At 57.3% G+C, this 16,298-nt stretch overlaps 1 protein-coding gene across 2 annotated transcripts in view; it reads right to left on the bottom strand.

The window, feature by feature from the left end:
- Positions 1-734: 734 nt before the first annotated feature.
- Positions 735-16,298, bottom strand: part of COL6A2 (collagen type VI alpha 2 chain) — a 34,945-nt gene continuing 19,381 nt past the window's right edge. The window contains exons 6-28 of one of the 2 annotated variants that reach the window (XM_003798100.3): positions 15,232-15,285; positions 15,102-15,146; positions 14,807-14,833; positions 14,551-14,577; positions 14,403-14,447; positions 14,143-14,196; positions 13,617-13,679; positions 13,324-13,386; positions 13,010-13,099; positions 12,359-12,421; positions 12,102-12,164; positions 11,750-11,812; positions 11,238-11,300; positions 10,714-10,764; positions 10,294-10,329; positions 9,850-9,912; positions 8,947-9,009; positions 8,730-8,765; positions 8,428-8,473; positions 8,094-8,246; positions 7,469-7,921; positions 7,127-7,165; positions 735-1,822 (exon numbers count right to left, since the gene is read on the bottom strand). In XM_003798100.3, the coding sequence (XP_003798148.1) occupies positions 1,224-1,822; positions 7,127-7,165; positions 7,469-7,921; positions 8,094-8,246; positions 8,428-8,473; positions 8,730-8,765; positions 8,947-9,009; positions 9,850-9,912; positions 10,294-10,329; positions 10,714-10,764; positions 11,238-11,300; positions 11,750-11,812; positions 12,102-12,164; positions 12,359-12,421; positions 13,010-13,099; positions 13,324-13,386; positions 13,617-13,679; positions 14,143-14,196; positions 14,403-14,447; positions 14,551-14,577; positions 14,807-14,833; positions 15,102-15,146; positions 15,232-15,285 (2,259 nt within the window). In that variant the 3' untranslated portion in view covers positions 735-1,223. Of the gene's footprint in view, positions 1,823-3,609; positions 4,252-7,126; positions 7,166-7,468; positions 7,922-8,093; positions 8,247-8,427; positions 8,474-8,729; positions 8,766-8,946; positions 9,010-9,849; positions 9,913-10,293; positions 10,330-10,713; positions 10,765-11,237; positions 11,301-11,749; positions 11,813-12,101; positions 12,165-12,358; positions 12,422-13,009; positions 13,100-13,323; positions 13,387-13,616; positions 13,680-14,142; positions 14,197-14,402; positions 14,448-14,550; positions 14,578-14,806; positions 14,834-15,101; positions 15,147-15,231; positions 15,286-16,298 lie in introns of those variants that run through there. The other variant, XM_012810297.2, reaches the window with a different exon arrangement.

Genomic DNA, 16,298 nt, shown 5'->3' with positions numbered 1-16,298 from the left:
AAAAAAAAAAAAAAAAAAGGGAATTTGGACAGACTCACACACATGGAGAACGCTGTGTGAAGACTGGAGTGACACTGCCACAAGGAACTACCAGAAACTGCAAGAGGCCTGGAGCACTGCCTGCCAATGTTTGACCTCAGACCTCCAGCCTCCAGAGCTGAGATGATGCATCCTGCTGTTAAGCCGTCCTGTCTCTGATGCCTTGTCCTGGTGGCTCCAGTGCATCACACATGGTGAGGGCAGCAGCTCTGCCTGTGGGAGCCAGTGGTTCATTGTGGAGCTTCCCCAAGGCTGAGCCTGAAAGACTCAGGAGCCTGAATGTCATCTATTATCTGTCATCCATCAACCATCTGTCCATCCCTAAAATATCTTCACACAAACCATGAACATCCTCAAAGCACTGTGGCCCTGAGTAGGGCGGGGGGCAGAGGGAGAGTGCATTGATCAGTTGGCATCATTTTCAGCATACAGACGATTGGCTGGGTGGATTCCATGGTCAAGGCTGACCAGTCTACACATGTAGGGTCTGTGTGGGCAGGCAGAGCTGGTGGTAGTAACATCTGGCCTTACTAGGGGAGGGCTGGGCCAAGGGGTTCAGGGGATATGGGGCATAGTCAACCTGGAGGGTGTGTGAATAGTCACAGCATCCCTGCAGTGGCTGGAGGAGGCATGAAGGTCACCCACACACAGGGAAGAGGGGCCCTGGGCACAGACACTTGGGAGCTTAAAAGGAGGTGGGTTCAAAGCCTTTATTGGACTGAGAGGCCTGGGGACCCTCAGAACTCAGGGGTGGGGCAGGTGAGGAGGGGGTCTAGGGAGGGCAGGTGAGAGCTGGCAGGGACCCTTCCAAAAGGGCTACAGCATGGACCCCAAGTGCTGTGGGAGGCCAACTGGGCCTGTGGAGGGTCTACAGCTATTGGAGCTCAAGATGTGGCATGAGAAAGTCCAGGGTGGTGTGAGCAGGATGGAGAAGAGAGCCTGAGTGGGTGGCTAGGGGTGCTGGGAGCTGCAGGTAGGAGGCCTTGGGCTATGTGAGCTCCCCTCCCAGCTTCCACAGAGACCTGCACCCCCACCCGCAAGGGGCCCTCCTGGCAGCGGACCCTGAGTCTGCAGTCTGGCCAGACCGCTAGGCAGGGGTCTGTTTAGCACCGTGGACGGGAGGTGGGCTCAGGACCCGACTACTGGAGTAAGGGGACCACACACAGGCAGGGCCCGCGGTGGGGCTAACAGATCCACCGGATGAACCTGTCGAAGAAGCCAGGCTGTGCCAAACTGTCATAATCCTTCTCTCGGAAGATGGCTGCGCGGTCACCCAGGCTGAGGGTGGTGAGCATGTCCATGTCCACGTCACCACCCACGGCCACCACGGTGGGCACCACGTTCTGCTTGCGCATAGAGTGCACTGACTCCTCTAGGCTATTGTTGCCAGTGACGCCGTCCGTGAGGAACACGAAGGACAGCTCGGCGTGGCGGCGAGCTCCTCCACGTGCACCACGCACAATGTTGTTGATGGCATGCACAATGCCCGTGCCCACGTGTGAGAAGGAGTTGAGGTAACGGGCGCCCTCTAGCGCCTCATGGATGACTGTTAGGTTGGAGGTGAGTGGGAAGGCCACCTGCTGCTCACCCTGGCCTCCATACTGTAGCAGTGCCACGCGTGCGTTGAGTGGGTCATCATCCCGGCGTGCCAGTGTCAGCCTCCGTGACACCTCCTCCACGAAGTGCCGGGCCTTGTGGAAGTTCTGCTCACCCAGCCGCTCGGAGCCATCCAGCAGGAAGACGATGTCCACGGGCCGCTGTGTGCACTGTGCCACATATAGCTCTGCGGGGAGACCGTGGGGGTGGGGCTGGGCACGAGGTGACCTGCTCAGCCAAGCCCTGCTCTGCCTGAGCCTTCTTCCACTTGCTCCCCACCCGCTAGACCCCATGGGCTGAATGCTAAGCTATGGGGGTTCACCCATAGCCAATGGCAGGGCACCGACTGTAGTCCTGAGTGTGGGGTCTTGGCCAGGCACCTGTAAGGGCTGCACCAGGAACATCTCTTTGATTCCTGCCACTGGCCCCTGCTCATCACTCCCCCAGGATACATTCCCAAACCTGAGTGCCAGAGACTCATCAGAGGCCATAGGCCCCGTTCTGCCCCCTAAGTACTATCTCAGCTTAGAGTACCTCCTTCTGGCCATCTTGGGAGGTAAGGGGTCAAAAAAGCCCTTTGGCCAAGAATTTGCTGTCCACAAAACAGCTACCATCATGGCCTTTCTGGTCAGAAAGACCCACACCCAGACATCCCCAGCATGATACATTTGCTCGCTTGGGTTCAGAGGTACCAGTCTGCATCACAAGCCACAGCTCCCCATGGCCTGGCCAGCCACATTTTTCCTGGAAACCAGGAGCCCCCCGAGTCCCCTCTGGCTATAGGTACAGTGGCCAAACACACAGGTGGGTTCCGACCCAAGACTGCCCATTACCAAGAAGATTCCTGCCCTGCCTGGAACCAGCCTTGGACACTCCAGGCAAAGTAGAGGCCGGGCTACAGCTGTGTGTTTAAGCTTTTGTGACATATCTGTGACAATCCACCCACATCTGGCTCCCTGAGCCAGGGCTGCTGGCAAGGGGCAGGGGAGTCTTTCTTAATGATCTTGTTCCATTTGAAGCCCACCCACCCTGGCACTTGCTCACAGGCCCTAGAAAGTTTTGGGGCACTGCCTGGCTTCCTGAAGCCCCTCTAGTAATATTTTCACTGTCACCACAGACACAGAGACAGACACGCAGCTGGTTTAGGGGATTTCTGCAATGTGTTGTTGGTGGACCTTGGACGAGATGCACCATCTGGCTGTGGCTCTGGCAGGCTTGAGAGCTATGGGCCCCGCTCTTTCCTTTTGTGGGTGCCTTTCTCCTGGGTCCCAAGCAGGAAGTCTGTCCTGGCCCACTCAATGCAGTTGGAGTGGGAACGAGACCCCATCCATGAGAAAGGATCATACGCTGAGCACAAGGGGTACACAGATGGGAGCATGGGCAGAAGCCACACACAGGAGGAGGGTTTCTCAGGCAGTCAGAATGTTTTGGGTCTGGGCTTGCCTTGGGGCACTACCTTTTCAATGGGTTACTATGCTGCTGCCTGGACAGGAGGGCTGCCCCACATGGATGTCACCATCATTCTTAGCTCAGGTCACCAAGGACAGCAAATGTCATGCCTGGTGGGTGCCCCTCCACCTTCTGGATACCCAGAAGCTGCGTGGGAAGTGTGCAGATGCCCCAGAGGCCAGCACTTTAGCATAATGGATGTGATGCCAGCTCAAAGGTATCTGGCACCAGGTCCCATGAGGACTATCTGCCACCCAACCTGGCTGCCTTCACACTGCGCCAGGCCAGCACATGGGGCCATACCCCCTCTCTCCAGGCTGCCGCAGTCTCTGAGGTTTGTTTCTCAGGCTCATGCTGAAGTGGGCAGGGGCAAGGTCCCCAAGCCCCAGGGCTGCACTCCTCCCGACTTCGCCCCTAAACGCAGCTCAGCTGGATGGGGGGTGTTGTGGGGAGCTAAATTCCTAATTCCTGAAGCCTGTGATGTGAACTTATATGGCGAAGAAGGACTCTGAAAACAGGATAAAATTAGGGATCTTGGGATGTGATTATCCTGGATTTAGGGCAGGCCTCATTTTCAGTGACTAGCAATCTTAAAGAAACAGGAGGACATGTCGAGATGGAAGCAGACAGGAGATGTGGCCACCAGCCAAGGATCGCAGCAGCCCCTAGGAGCTGGAAGAGGCAGGGAGGACCCCCAACCCAGAGCCTCAGAAGGGAGCATGGCCCCATGGACTCCACGGAGTTGGACTTCTGCCTCCAGACTGAGAGAGAAAATGCCCTCTGTCCTATTGCTCCAGTCCTGGTAGGCAGCCCTGGGAAGCTACACAGCTGGGAGAGGGCCCAGCCATGGCTGTGTGGGCAGCACATGGCTTCAGCAGAGTGCCAGTGCGGTCTCGGGGTCACCCACGATGTCCCTGTGCACCAGCTTGAAGGTGTCAATGAAAAGGTCCATCCAGTCTTGCCGCTCCACCCCTGTGGCGAACTTGGCCCGCTCAGCAGTGTAGACCAGCACGGCTACCAGCTGTGAGTAGGCGGCTGGGTCCTGTGTGAACTCCGTGGCGTTTAGCAACTGTTGGATCAGGGGGATGGTCCTGGGGAAGGCGTTGTCCGGTCCTTCTTCCGTGCGGAGGAAGGTGACCGGGGGCTCGCCTCCAGGCCACTGTCCATCTGCAAGGGAGTGTCCAGAGAAGATTCTGAGGGCCCTGGATGGGTGTGGGCAGCCTTCATCTCCTTCTTGGACTGGCGCAGAGTTAGGACCAGAAGGAGGAGCTGCTGGTTGGGCAGCATGTGTGGAGGCGACGCCATAGCCAGTGTCCTGGCCTCATCGGGAGGCATTCGGGTGAGGCGGGGAATGGGGAGTGGGGGCCATACTGCCAGGATGGGGGGCAAAGGGGTACCTCAGGGACACTAGAGATGCTGGGAAACCTCTGGGATGGAGCAGCTCTGACTAAGGCTGCACTGAGATGCAAGCACATGCCTGCTCAGCTTTTAGCAGCTTGAGGCTGTGTCCCCAGGGAGACCACAGCCCCCCTTAAAACACCCCATGAGAAACTGGAGTTATAGACCCTTCCTCTACACCTGATGACATGAATCTTCTGTCACCCAGAACCATCTCCTTGAGATTCTGATAATGTCTCTGAATGCAAATAGCCAGGGCGGTCTCTGTCTCTGTCTCCCTGTCTCTGTTTCTATCTTTCTGTCTGTTGCTCTGTCACTGCGATTCATCTCTCTGTCTGTGCCTTTTGTCTTTCTGTTGCCGTCTATCTCTCTGTCTTTGTCTCTGTTTCTATCTCTCTATATCTCTACCTGTGTCTCTTTCTTTGTCTACCTCTGTGTCTCCATCTCTGCATCTCATCTCTCTGTGCCTTTGTCCCTCTTTTGCTGTCTGTCTCTGTGTCTATCTCCGTCTCTGCCTCTGTGTCTCTTATCTCTTCCTTTGTCTATCTCTGTGTCTCCCTGGCTCTGCATCTCTGTGTCTCTATCTCTTTATGCCTCTATTTCTCTATCTCTGTCTCTCTCCCTGGCTCATGCACCTGTAGGATGGGAGGCCTGGCTTTGGGAAGGCCTTGCTCTAACTCACCTGCTTTGTGGCCTCTTGTCAGGAGAATCTAACTTTGTTTCTCTCAAGAGTAAGTGCTAATTAGCTAATTAGCACACATACATGTGTGCACATGGAGACCTGCCTGGCCATGGAAACTAGCCCTTGGAGCCCTTCACTCCTTTTTTTTAGAGGCCCTAGGGGTCCCCACTTTTTGTTTCTACCCAGCTGAACTCAGGTAACACTGAAGGCTCTCCTGATGCCTTTCTTGTAGGAGCTGGTGCCTGGTTGTTTTCTCTGACACTCCTAGGCCCCCACACCACTGAGGCTATCCATTGGCCTGGTGCCAGCCAGGGGCAGCTGGCTTCTGGGAGGACAGGGTTGTCTAACCTCAAGGGTCAGGGCCAGGCCACAGCTAGCAGCATCTGCCCAGCACTGCCTATAGCCCACAAGTGCCAGTGGCGGTGTTTTGCCAGGATATGGTGGGATGCCCATTCCTACCAGCTGCGACACTTCACAGCATTAATAGAGCATGAGCTTTGTAAGTCTGGTAGAGCAGGGGTCTAAGGGGGATGAGAAGGTGGCACTGGCATCCACTCTCTGGGTTCACATGGGGTGCTCACTGTCATGCCCTGGAGCTCTAGGGGCAGCCAGAGTCTTGAGCTCCTCGTTTTCTCCCAGCCTGGCTTTGCCTCAGCCCAATGACCTAAGGTGCCCTGTGAGGCCAGCGTCACCTATACCCAAACAAGACAAAGGCACCACAACTGCTAATCAGTGTTTCTCCTGATTAGATGAAAAAATCCTCAAAAAAACTAGGAAATCCAGTCCCACAACATATAAAAATATGACATACTGCAACCAAGGCTGGCTTAACCTTTGGAAACCAGTCAAGGTGACCATCACGTCAACAGGCTGAAGACAAGAAACCACATGACCCATAACAGGTGCAGAAAAAGGCTCTGGCAAACCCAGTGCCCACTTGCAATGCAAACTAGGAGTGGGGATGCCCGCAATCCAATAGGGGACCTCATCTATGGCTAATGTCATCCTGAGGGGAGAAAAGTGAAGCCATCCTGCCCAGGCCAGGATGAGGCAGAACTCTTGCTCTATACTCAGGCACAGGCAGATCCCAGGGCTGATGTCAGCATCAGCCTCCTCTGTGCAGACCCTGGTGGAGCCTCTTGGGGAGCCCACACTGTGGGGGACTCCAGCACCCTAGGGGCAGGGCCCCCCCGAATGCTGCTGCTCTTTCACTTGGGGGTCCACCTTGGAAGCCAGTGCCTATAGCTAGGGTGTTGGTAAGGCCCCCTCGCCTTCTGCAGAGACATGGCTGGCGCCACCTGCCTGGCTCTAGGTACTACGTGCTGTCCCCAGCCAGCCCTGGGTGGGCAGCTGAGACCAAGGCACAGCTGTATCCAGTGCTTCCTCAGGAAAGCTCTCTGCTGCAGCACGTCTGGGGACCCCTGATTCCTAGTCCATGTAGCTCCTCCCTCCTCCAGTGGTCTCTGACCTGTCGGCACTCTTAGAGCACCTCACAGTATGAAGGTCCTTGCCCTGTCTCTGTGGCGGCCATACCTTCCAGACCTGGCTCTGAGGCCACCACCTTAATGTCTCTGGGAGAGGACAGCGCTCACTGAAGGGGAAGCTTGGCTCCTGGCACCCTGGCACCTCTAGGAGACCTGTCCTACGACAGTTGTAACTGTGTGGCAACAGCCACGACATGCAGCAGAGAGGGGGCGATGTCCTTGCCCCAGCCTTGGATGCCCTTCGCTCTAGCCCCAAACCTGTGTGGGCCACAGCACAACCACATGGGGAACAAAATGCCATGAGCAAACACCCCTGTCCCCAGATGTGTCAGCCCTGGGGCAGTTCCAGACCAGCCAGAGACCTAAAGCTCAAGGGTATCCTTGCCCAGACTTCCCCACAGCCCTGGCTCTCAGGAAGGAAGGATGCCTCCTCCAAGGCTCCTCCAAGGCCAGGTGAGAGGCTCAGGTGCTTGGTTACCTGTTTGGCAGGGAAGATCTGGACACACGATCTGAGGGTCTAGAAGAAAGGAAAGAGCCCGAGGCCATCATCAGTCCCTAATAGGTCCTCAATAGCTGCTCACTGACCTGCCCACAGACAGGGCTCAGGGAGCAGCCAGACTCTGCCCACCCATGATGGTCCCAACTCCTTCCCTCCTGGATGCCTGGTGTCCCGGGCTGCATGTTTGTCCTTTGGAATAGGGGTCCCTTGGGGCTCGTGCTGGGTAGCCACAGAAGAGCACACTGCTCCCTGGGGGCCTGGCCACCCCTGCCCCATGAGGCCCCTGTGGCCACCTGCCTGTGCAGACACTACACTGCTCACCTGGGCAGAGGACATCTTCCATGTCATCAATGAACTTCTCAGCCACGAGATCGGAGAAGAGCGTCATGTTGCGCACCTGCTGTGGCTTGTCGCAGGCAATGGAGTAGAGGTTTTCACTCTCGTGCTTCTCGTGGAACATGTCACCAATGCCGATGGCTGTAACCGTGACATCACGGTCACACAGCGCCCGCAGGTTGAGGTCATCGTCGCGTGGGTCATGGCGCCCATCTGTGATGACCACTGCGAACACACGTGTCTTCTGGCGCCGGCTTTCCTTGATGAGTCGGTCGTAGGCAAACTTGAGGGCAGAGGGTGTCCAGGTGCCACCCGCAATCCACTCGAGGTTCTTGACAGCTTCCTTGAAGCTGGACAAGGAGTCAATGCGCTCATCATCCAGCTGGATGGCCTCGAAGGTGCCCTCATGGCTGTACTGCACCACACCTACTCGTGTCCCTGCAACAGCCCGCGCAGTATGAGCCTGCTGCCCGCTTCACCTGGCGTCCTCAGCTCAGCTACCTCAAATGCAGGATCACATGGCGCCAGGCCAAGACCAGACCCTCCACCAAAGGGACATGGCCTATTGCCTGTTGCTGCCCCTGGGCCTCCCACCTGTACCCTCACTGACCTGTTTCCGATTTGGGGTCCTTGGCAATGGCCCCTAGCCTGTTGACCACGTTGATGACGAAGTTCTTCTCCAGGGTAAAGTTGGTGTAGCCAATGCTCTCAGAGCTGTCTATGACGAAGACCACATCTAGGGCGCCACAACGCTTCTCACAGTCTAGGAGGGTAGCAGCGTCAGCAGGTAGGTGCTTGGGAGCCATGAGAGACCCCCAACCCCAGGGTGCAAGGCCAGATGCATGGTGCCAGGACTTGTATGTTGAACCAACCCCAGGCTACACATGGCTCCTTCACATGGTAGAGCGTGGCCCTGACCCTATCCGCCATGGGCAGTAACTCACCACAGCACCCGCAGGTCTCTCTCACATAGGTCATGACGTCACATTCCTGCAACACGGCGCATCAGGGCAGCAGGCCCCAAAACAAGGCGTGTCAGGGCAGCAGGCCCAAAGGAAGTTCCGAGTGAGGGGACCAGGCAGACATCCAGGTTCATGTGTGGAGAGAGCCATGGGGGGGGGGTCTGGTAAGTTTTGCCCCTGCTGCCCTCACAACTGACATTGCACTCCAACCTTTCCCTTCTGTCCTCACCCTTGCTGACCACCCCCTGCACTTACATAGTATTTTTACCCCAGGTGTCACCTACCGTGAGGCCAGGGTCTCCAGGGGGGCCGGTCTCACCCTGAAGAAGCAACCATGACAGTGAGAAGCAAAACCTGTTGGGGCCATGGCTGAGTGGCCCAAGGCATTCCTAGGCCATGGCCCACTGACCCCTAGACCCGCTGCAGGCAGAACAGGACTCTGGCACATAGTGGCATAGCTATCCTGAGTCTGAGGGGCATAAGGACCAGCCACCAACCTACCTCGGGTCCTGGGACTCCTCTTGGCCCCCGAGGGCCTGGCTCACCAGGTGGACCAGGATCAGCCTAGGAGAACAAGGGTAGGTGGGCTTCAGTGGTCATGCTGGGGTAGGCCCCGGATGCATCAGGTCTCTGCCTCTGTGCTCTCTGCCTATGGACCCTACTTGGGAAGTCTGACAAACATAAGGACTGAGGTGAGGCTGCCTTGCCTATCTCAGCTGTGCTGGCATCATGCCATGAATGTCTTTGCATGGAGTGCCTTGACAGGCTGCTGTCATAGATGGGGCTGCCAGAGGGACAGAGAGGCCTAGAGAGGCCTACTATCACAGAGATGGCAGCTGAAACAGCTCAACCTGGCCCTCAGCTGTCCCCATCCACTGACCCATCTGTCCTCCAACCACCCACATAGCCTGTTCATGGCCACTTGTTCTTTGTCTTACACTTGCTAAGTGCTCAGTTTATCCATAGCCCTTGGGAAACACTTGCCAGTAGTAGGAATATGAAGGCCCACAGCACACAGACCTGAGCCTGCTAACAGGCACCAAGTGGCAAATGTGTGGGCCACAATGATTTGGAGGATGGTCTGCAGGTCAGTGCACATGTGTGGGAGACAGTGTGCCTGTGTAAGACAATGTGTGTGTGTAGGGGTGGACTGGGGGACGGTATGTATATGGGGGATGGTGTTTGTGTGGAGGACAGTGTGGGGGATAGTGTGTGAGGGATGACGGGTATGTGGAGATGATGTGTTTGGGGGGGACAGGGTGTGTGTGGGGGGTGGTGGGTGGGATGGGGGCTGGGGGAGAGACAGGCTGGCATCCTTTTGGGCACCTTCAGATGCACCTGCTCATCCTCCAGTCCTCTCCCTCACTCCTGCCCCACTGCCTAGGGCTGCCGCAGGACACTTACAGGTTCTCCCTTCTCTCCTTTCTTCCCAGGTCTTCCTTTCATACCAAAGTCGCCTCGGCCTCCCTGTGACACAGAACACAAGTTAACCCAGGACAGAGAGTGGTCCTGCTGTTTCCCACACCCACTTGACCCTCCAAGGCCTTTGATAGTCTACCAGGGACACAGACTTGCTTTGCCTCAGGAAGAATGTGTGTCTGGCAAGTCACAACGTTACATGGCAACATCCAGGAACTTTTTTCAGGCAAGCCCCAATTTTTGGTTTGAAAGGGACTAGCTGGTGGCCAGCTATCCCCACCCAAAACTCGGTCAGAGTTGCATGGCCTGGCCTTGAGGAGCAAGGACACACCCTGTGACAGTTCGACAGTGTTCATGGCTTTCCCTGCCACAGCAGATGGGTGTTTAGGCCCCCTCCCTTGGGTGGGGGCAGGAAGAGGGCCCACATACCTCGGGGCCTTGAGGGCCAGGCTCGCCTTTTTCTCCCTGTGAAGCAACAGAGGTCAGTGTACCTTGGCCAGAGACGTGGTGTCTGACCTCCTGGGAAGCTGGAGCCTCCTGCAGCCCCACCTCCCTTTCTCACAGGACCCTGGTTTTCAGTTCATGCTAAAGCTCTGATAGGCTTTGGGTGAACACTCTGCTCTGATGATGAGCTATGTCTGAGACTGAGGACCTTGTTCTGCCTCCTAGCACCTGGGCAGACCTGCCTCTACACTGAAGGACCCTTGTGCCTCCTCTTCACCCTCCCTGTCACCCAGGAGGGGTGGCACAGAGGAGGCCTCCAGGGAACTATTAGGAACCTTCCATACCCTCCTGGAGATGTCCAGGCCTCTCCTGGGGGGAGGGTCCCTGTCCCATGCCATGACTCACAGGTGTTCCTCGGGGTCCTGGGTAGCTGAATCCAGGTCTGCCGGGGTCTCCCTGGAGGAAGAGACATGAACTGAGGATGGGTTGGGGTGGGGGCTGTACCTAGGAGGTGCAGGTATCCACTGGTGTGAAATGACAAGGTGGGGGGCCGTCTGGGCTGGCTCTGAGAGGCCCTGGAGCTACCTCCATAAACAGGGAAGACAAAGCACAGACTGTGTGGCTATCACATGGTCAGCTCACCCCTTGGGGCCTTGCCTTGGGAAGCCCAGGCCACTCACACCAGGGGTGGATGCTGAGGGAGAAGAGCTAGGGAGCTGCTTGGTCCTCTGAGGTGCCCCGGGGTCAGGCCTGGACCTTGCCCAGCAGCCTCACACTAGAGGTGGGGAACGCAGGCTTAGGCCCTTCCCCAAGTCCATCTGACAGTGGCAGTACCCTGAGGCTGGCATGCCTGTCACCTTCCTCTTGGGCTGCCTCCTGGGACAGCTGCCCTACTCCTGTCCCATCTTGCTGGGCCAAGAGGGTCATACCTTGGGGCCAGGTTGTCCCGAGTCTCCACGGGGCCCAGCATCACCAGGGTCTCCCCGAGATCCCTAGGACAGAAGAGAAATCGGAGTCAGCAAAGATGGGTATGAACCAGGGCCAGTGTCACCTGATATGCTCAGTCCAGTTCTGACCACTAGGGAACACTGTTCAGCATCCTGTATTGCCATGAGGGGAATGTGGACTTGTGTTCTGAGAGTCCCAGCTGCCCCACATCACATGCCCACCCAAGCCCCGTAGCCTGTTCTCTTGACACCCCCAACTGGTGGGGCAGGGAGAGGACCCAGAGGGCACCTCTAGGGCAAGATGAGGGAGACTAAGGCTGAGGTGGGGGAAGCCCTGGTTTCCAGAGTTCTGGTGACATTGTCTGGGTTTGTCATGGGGACAGTGGTGGCAGCCAGCCTACCCTGTCCCCAGATAGGAGCCCAACTAGTGCTATGGGGCTGGGGTGGACCTTGAGGTGGGAAATCAGAGGGGCTCCAGCTGCCCTACCACTGACCTGCTTCCCAGGCTCCCCAAAAGCTCCCTGGGGGCCTCTGGGTCCAGGCAATCCTCGGTCTCCCTGGAAAGAAATAGGATGAGGCTGGAGTCCTCTGGGCACCCCAGAGACCCCAATGTCAATCCTGCGGACACTGGTAGGGTCTGGGGTGTGAGCCCAGACCTGTCCCGCCCCTGCTCCTGTGGCCTTCTAGGAAGTTCTGGCCTAGTCCTCAGTCCTGACCATACAGAGCCTGAGCAGTGGTGACTGGGGGGGCAGGAGGAAGGCAGACAGGGTCCCAGAGGTTGGGGAGGGGCAGGCTGGGGGTGGGCAAGCAGGGCTCCCCAGGGCCTGGGCCCTGCCCCGTACTTACCTTGGCTCCTTTGCTCCCCACTTCTCCAGCCAGGCCCCGGGGCCCCTCAGGGCCAGGGTCCCCCTGTGAGAGAGAGGCTGGTAGAGGCTCAACTGGGTCCTGGGTTCCACCTGAGAGGTGGGTGTGGCCCAGGCATGGAGATCCCTGTCTGCTCTAGAGTCTCCAAGGAGTGACACCCTCATGATGAAGCCCTGGGAGTCATCTTTGTTTCCCTAGAGCAGACACAGCCAGCACTCCCATCCCCCTATGCACCTCACCTTCTCCCCCTTGGCTCCATCACTGCCAGGGCTGCCCTTGGCTCCGGGGTCTCCCCTGCGCCCCTGCAGAAATCAGGAATGTTAAGGGGAGTGGCCCCCAGAGCCCTGTGAGCCAGAGGCCCGGAGCCCCTGTGGGGCCCTGATGCTCTGCTCTCTCCAGGAAGACTCTGGCTTTGGGGTCTAGGGACTGAGCTCTGGGGCTCCTCCCAGATGGGCTCTCCTGGGCCTGTGGGCTGCATCCTATACCTTGGTCCTTTTGCCACATGGGTCCTGTCTGGTCAGGCTGTAAGCCCTGGGGACTCCCAGGCCAGCTTGTCCTCAGGGAGCATCAGCCCTGGTGCTGAGTACTCACAACCCCATGGCAGGATACCTAGGGGCAACTGGTGCTGGGCTGGGGAAACTATGTGGGGTCCATGCATGTGTGCCTGGTCTCTTGTCCAGCTCTTACAGGGTCTGGCAGAGAGGTTGAGGCCACATTCCATGGCAGGGTTGGCAGAGGTGGACCAACATGGGGTTCTGCCCAAGGCCCTACTGCCTTCTTTGCTGCAATGGAGCTACAGGGTACATTCCCAGACATTGGGACAGAGGGCTCAGAGGCCCAGAGTGGGGCTGAGGAGATGGGCAGGGCACAGGGGACCCCTAGGAACTCACAGGTTCGCCCTTGGGTCCGCGGGGCCCAGGCCCGCCCTTGGCTCCTTTCACACCGGGGCTTCCGGGGGCTCCGTTGTTGCCTTGGTAGCCCTGTGGAGGCAGGGGACAGTCAGGTTGCGCCCAGCTGGGGCGTGGTGGGCAGCCCCGTGGTCTCCATTGGCACCTGGTCAGGGGGGCTGGCAGTGTCTGGAGGGGCACATGCCCGTGCTTCTCACCCCTTCCCATGTTTTTAGGTCCAGCAGACACTGCTGGTGAGATCAGGCCATGCCTGAGTGGCTGTGTGTCCTGTGGGTGCTGAGTATGCAGGGCCTCACCTTACTGCCTTTGGCCCCGCTGTCCCCTGGGGGTCCTCTGCGTCCTGGGCGGCCAGCGTCCCCCTGGAAGGGTTTGCAGGAGTCAGCCTCAGGCCTCTCAGCAGGATCCAGAGGCATAGGGTACCCAATGGCAGGACAGGATTGGGGCAGGCTTGAGGTACACACTACCCACAATGTCCAGGGAGCACCTGGTATGTCAGAGGCTGGCCAGGGCTGCGGATAGAACTTTAGCCATTGCAGGGTGGTGACCCCAGTCTGCTCTGGCTGTCCTGCACCTCTCTGAGGTTCCCTACCTTGGCACCTTGGTCTCCTTGCTCCCCGGGGCTCCCTGCTTCCCCTGGGTAACCGTCGGGACCCTGAGAGAGAGAATGAGAGATACAAAGCCGCACAGTTTAGTGCTGGGCACAGAGCTTGGGGCTTCAGTTTTCCCCCAGGCCACTTCCACCTGACCCAGAGCCAAATCCATTTTCTGGGCCAGAGAGGCAGCCCTTGCCCTTGTTCAAGGCCCCTGGTTCACACAGAGCCCTACCCTGAGGCCCTGCTGGCCTTTCAGCTGGGAGATAGAGCTGCCTAGAAGCACCACAGCTCCAGACATACTGAGTCTCAAGACTATAGGAGCCCACCAGGCCTAAGCCTGTGATGCAGGGGCTCCTGAGGGTGTCCCAACACGAGCCCTGCCCCCTGCTGAGCCTCATACTGGGGTCAGGGATGGGTGGGAGGGGCTGGGCTGCAGGGAGAGTCAAAGCATTGGTGACACCCAGTTACCCCAGGCAGGCCAGCTCAGCCATGTGTCTCAGGGCAAGGTGAAACCCCACTTACCCTGCTTCCAGGGTCCCCCTTGCAGCCAGGAGGTCCAATGCGTCCCAGTTTGCCCTGAAGAAGGGCAAAAACAGTGTCAGGGTAGGTTCTGGAGTCTTCATGTGCCAATGATGGAGGCTTAAATGTAGGCACAGCCCTAGCCTCTATGTGTGGGTGCACGTGTGTGTGCATGCAAGCATGTCCATGCTATGTGAACTACGAGGGCAGCTGGGGCATCCCCAAGAGATCTGGCCCAGAGATGTGCCCAAGGCTCACTCTACCTTCTGTCCATCAGTCCCATTCTTGCCAGCCAGGCCAGGTGCACCCTGGAAAGAGAAGGATGAGGGGCTCTGTGAGGCCCGATCCCTACATTTGCCAAGCAGCAGGAAAGTACAGCTCTGCCCACCCCCTGGCCCACCACCTGCCTACCTTCCGACCATCTGCTCCAAATTCACCCTGTGCGGAAGGAATTTGAGGCTAGTTAGTATCACAGACAGCACTGCCTCTAGGTGCAAGTCAAAGCCCTCAGGCCAAATATGAAGCCAGAGGAATGCCAGAACCCCTGTGAAAAGCCCAGGTCTGTGCCCCCAGGAGTGACTGGCAGGCTTCGATGGACACTGCTGAGGGAGTCTAGCTGAGGCTGGAGAAAGGTCTAAAGTTCGGCTGTTCAGCACTGCAGACTTACCTTCTCCCCTTTGAAGCCAGGAACACCCTGAGAGCAGAAGAAAGAGCAGGGTATCACTCTAGGGCTCTGTGAGATGTGGGCTAGAGGGCAGCTGGAGCCCGAAGGCTGAGGGTGTGTGTGTGGGCTGTGTCCAGTGACTGGGATTCTAACAATTAGTGGAGGAGGTGAGGCCAGGGGTCAGCTGATGCTTGGCCTTGGGGTGACTGTCAAACTATTGATGTGCTTCTTCTCTTTGGTAATGAAGTGGGGAGGGTGAGCAGGGGGGTACCAGGCTTGCCTGCCCAATGCAACTTGCCTTGGGTCCTGGGAATCCGATGGGGCCTTCGATGCCTGGATCTCCCTGCAGAGGAGCAAAGAGCCCAGATGTGAGCCCAGCTTGTGGGCACGACCGGAGGGTAGGAAGGGACAAGGCTGAGGACACTCACCTGTCTCCCCTTCTGACCAGGCTCTCCTGGCTCACCCATGTTGCCTTTGGCACCCTAAAAGCAGATGACAGAGTAAAGGGTGAACCAAGCAGGTGGCTGGCAACCAGCCAGGAACCTGCCGTTCTCCTCTGAGAAGTAGTTTGAGAAGGTGCTGGACCCAAGGGCAGCTGCTCTAGGGGTGGCCTCCATCAGACCACAGCTTCCTCTGACCTGTCTCCTTGAGTCCTGACAAATAGCCCCTGTGAGGGGCCAGGCACTGGGGTCCTTTTTCACCCAATGGCTGCAGCCACAGCCAGCACTGGGCTCTGACTCCCATTACACTGCCAGGAAGATTAATTAATTCCTCTATGTGAGTGACTTTAGACCAATGAGGACTTTAGGAATGAATATAAAGTTAACATCCCCTTGGAATTATGATTTCAACTATGGGCAGCGCCTGTGGCTCAAAGGAGTAGGATGCCAGCCCCATATACTGGAGGTGGCAGGTTCAAACCCAGCCCCGGCCAAAAACTGCAAAAGGAAAAAAAAAGATTTCAACTGTAATAAAGGACTGTATTTAGTAAGCTCACCTACGTATTAATATGCCTCCAATTTAGGTGCAAAGAGGGGCAGAAGACAGGGAGAATTAAGACAGGGTCAAAGGAGAGAGGAGGGAAGACCATCAGAACTCAGAGGGGGGCAGAAGCTTCTGCAGTATTTCAGGCCCTGTCCTGGGGTCTCCCCACGCCCCTGTCCTCAGTGGTCTCTGTGGCAGCTTCTAGCAACCCCACCCACAGGATGCCCTGCTGCATGAGGCCAGGGCTGGGAGGCAGAATCATTGTAGCTACAGTGGGGTGGGCATTGCTGCCGGGACCAGGAGAAACCCAGGGAAAGGGGTGGCAGGGAGGGTTGGGCCTGTGGCCTGGAGATGTCTCATCCTGGAGAAAGTACCAAATTCCTACTGGTATAGATGGCTTGCAAGGGAGGTTAGAAGAAAATGCAAAGCTACTTAGTAATAACTTCCTTTATGTTACTTTAAATTCTTTGCCTCATCTCAGACATTTCTTTTTCCTCTGCCTTTCTTTATA

Source organism: Otolemur garnettii, unplaced genomic scaffold, assembly GCF_000181295.1.
Source record: "Otolemur garnettii isolate 467f Iridium unplaced genomic scaffold, OtoGar3 scaffold00128, whole genome shotgun sequence".
Taxonomy (NCBI): domain Eukaryota; kingdom Metazoa; phylum Chordata; class Mammalia; order Primates; family Galagidae; genus Otolemur; species Otolemur garnettii.
Note: the sequence above shows the minus strand (reverse complement) of the source record. Positions and strands in the feature narration are given on the sequence as shown.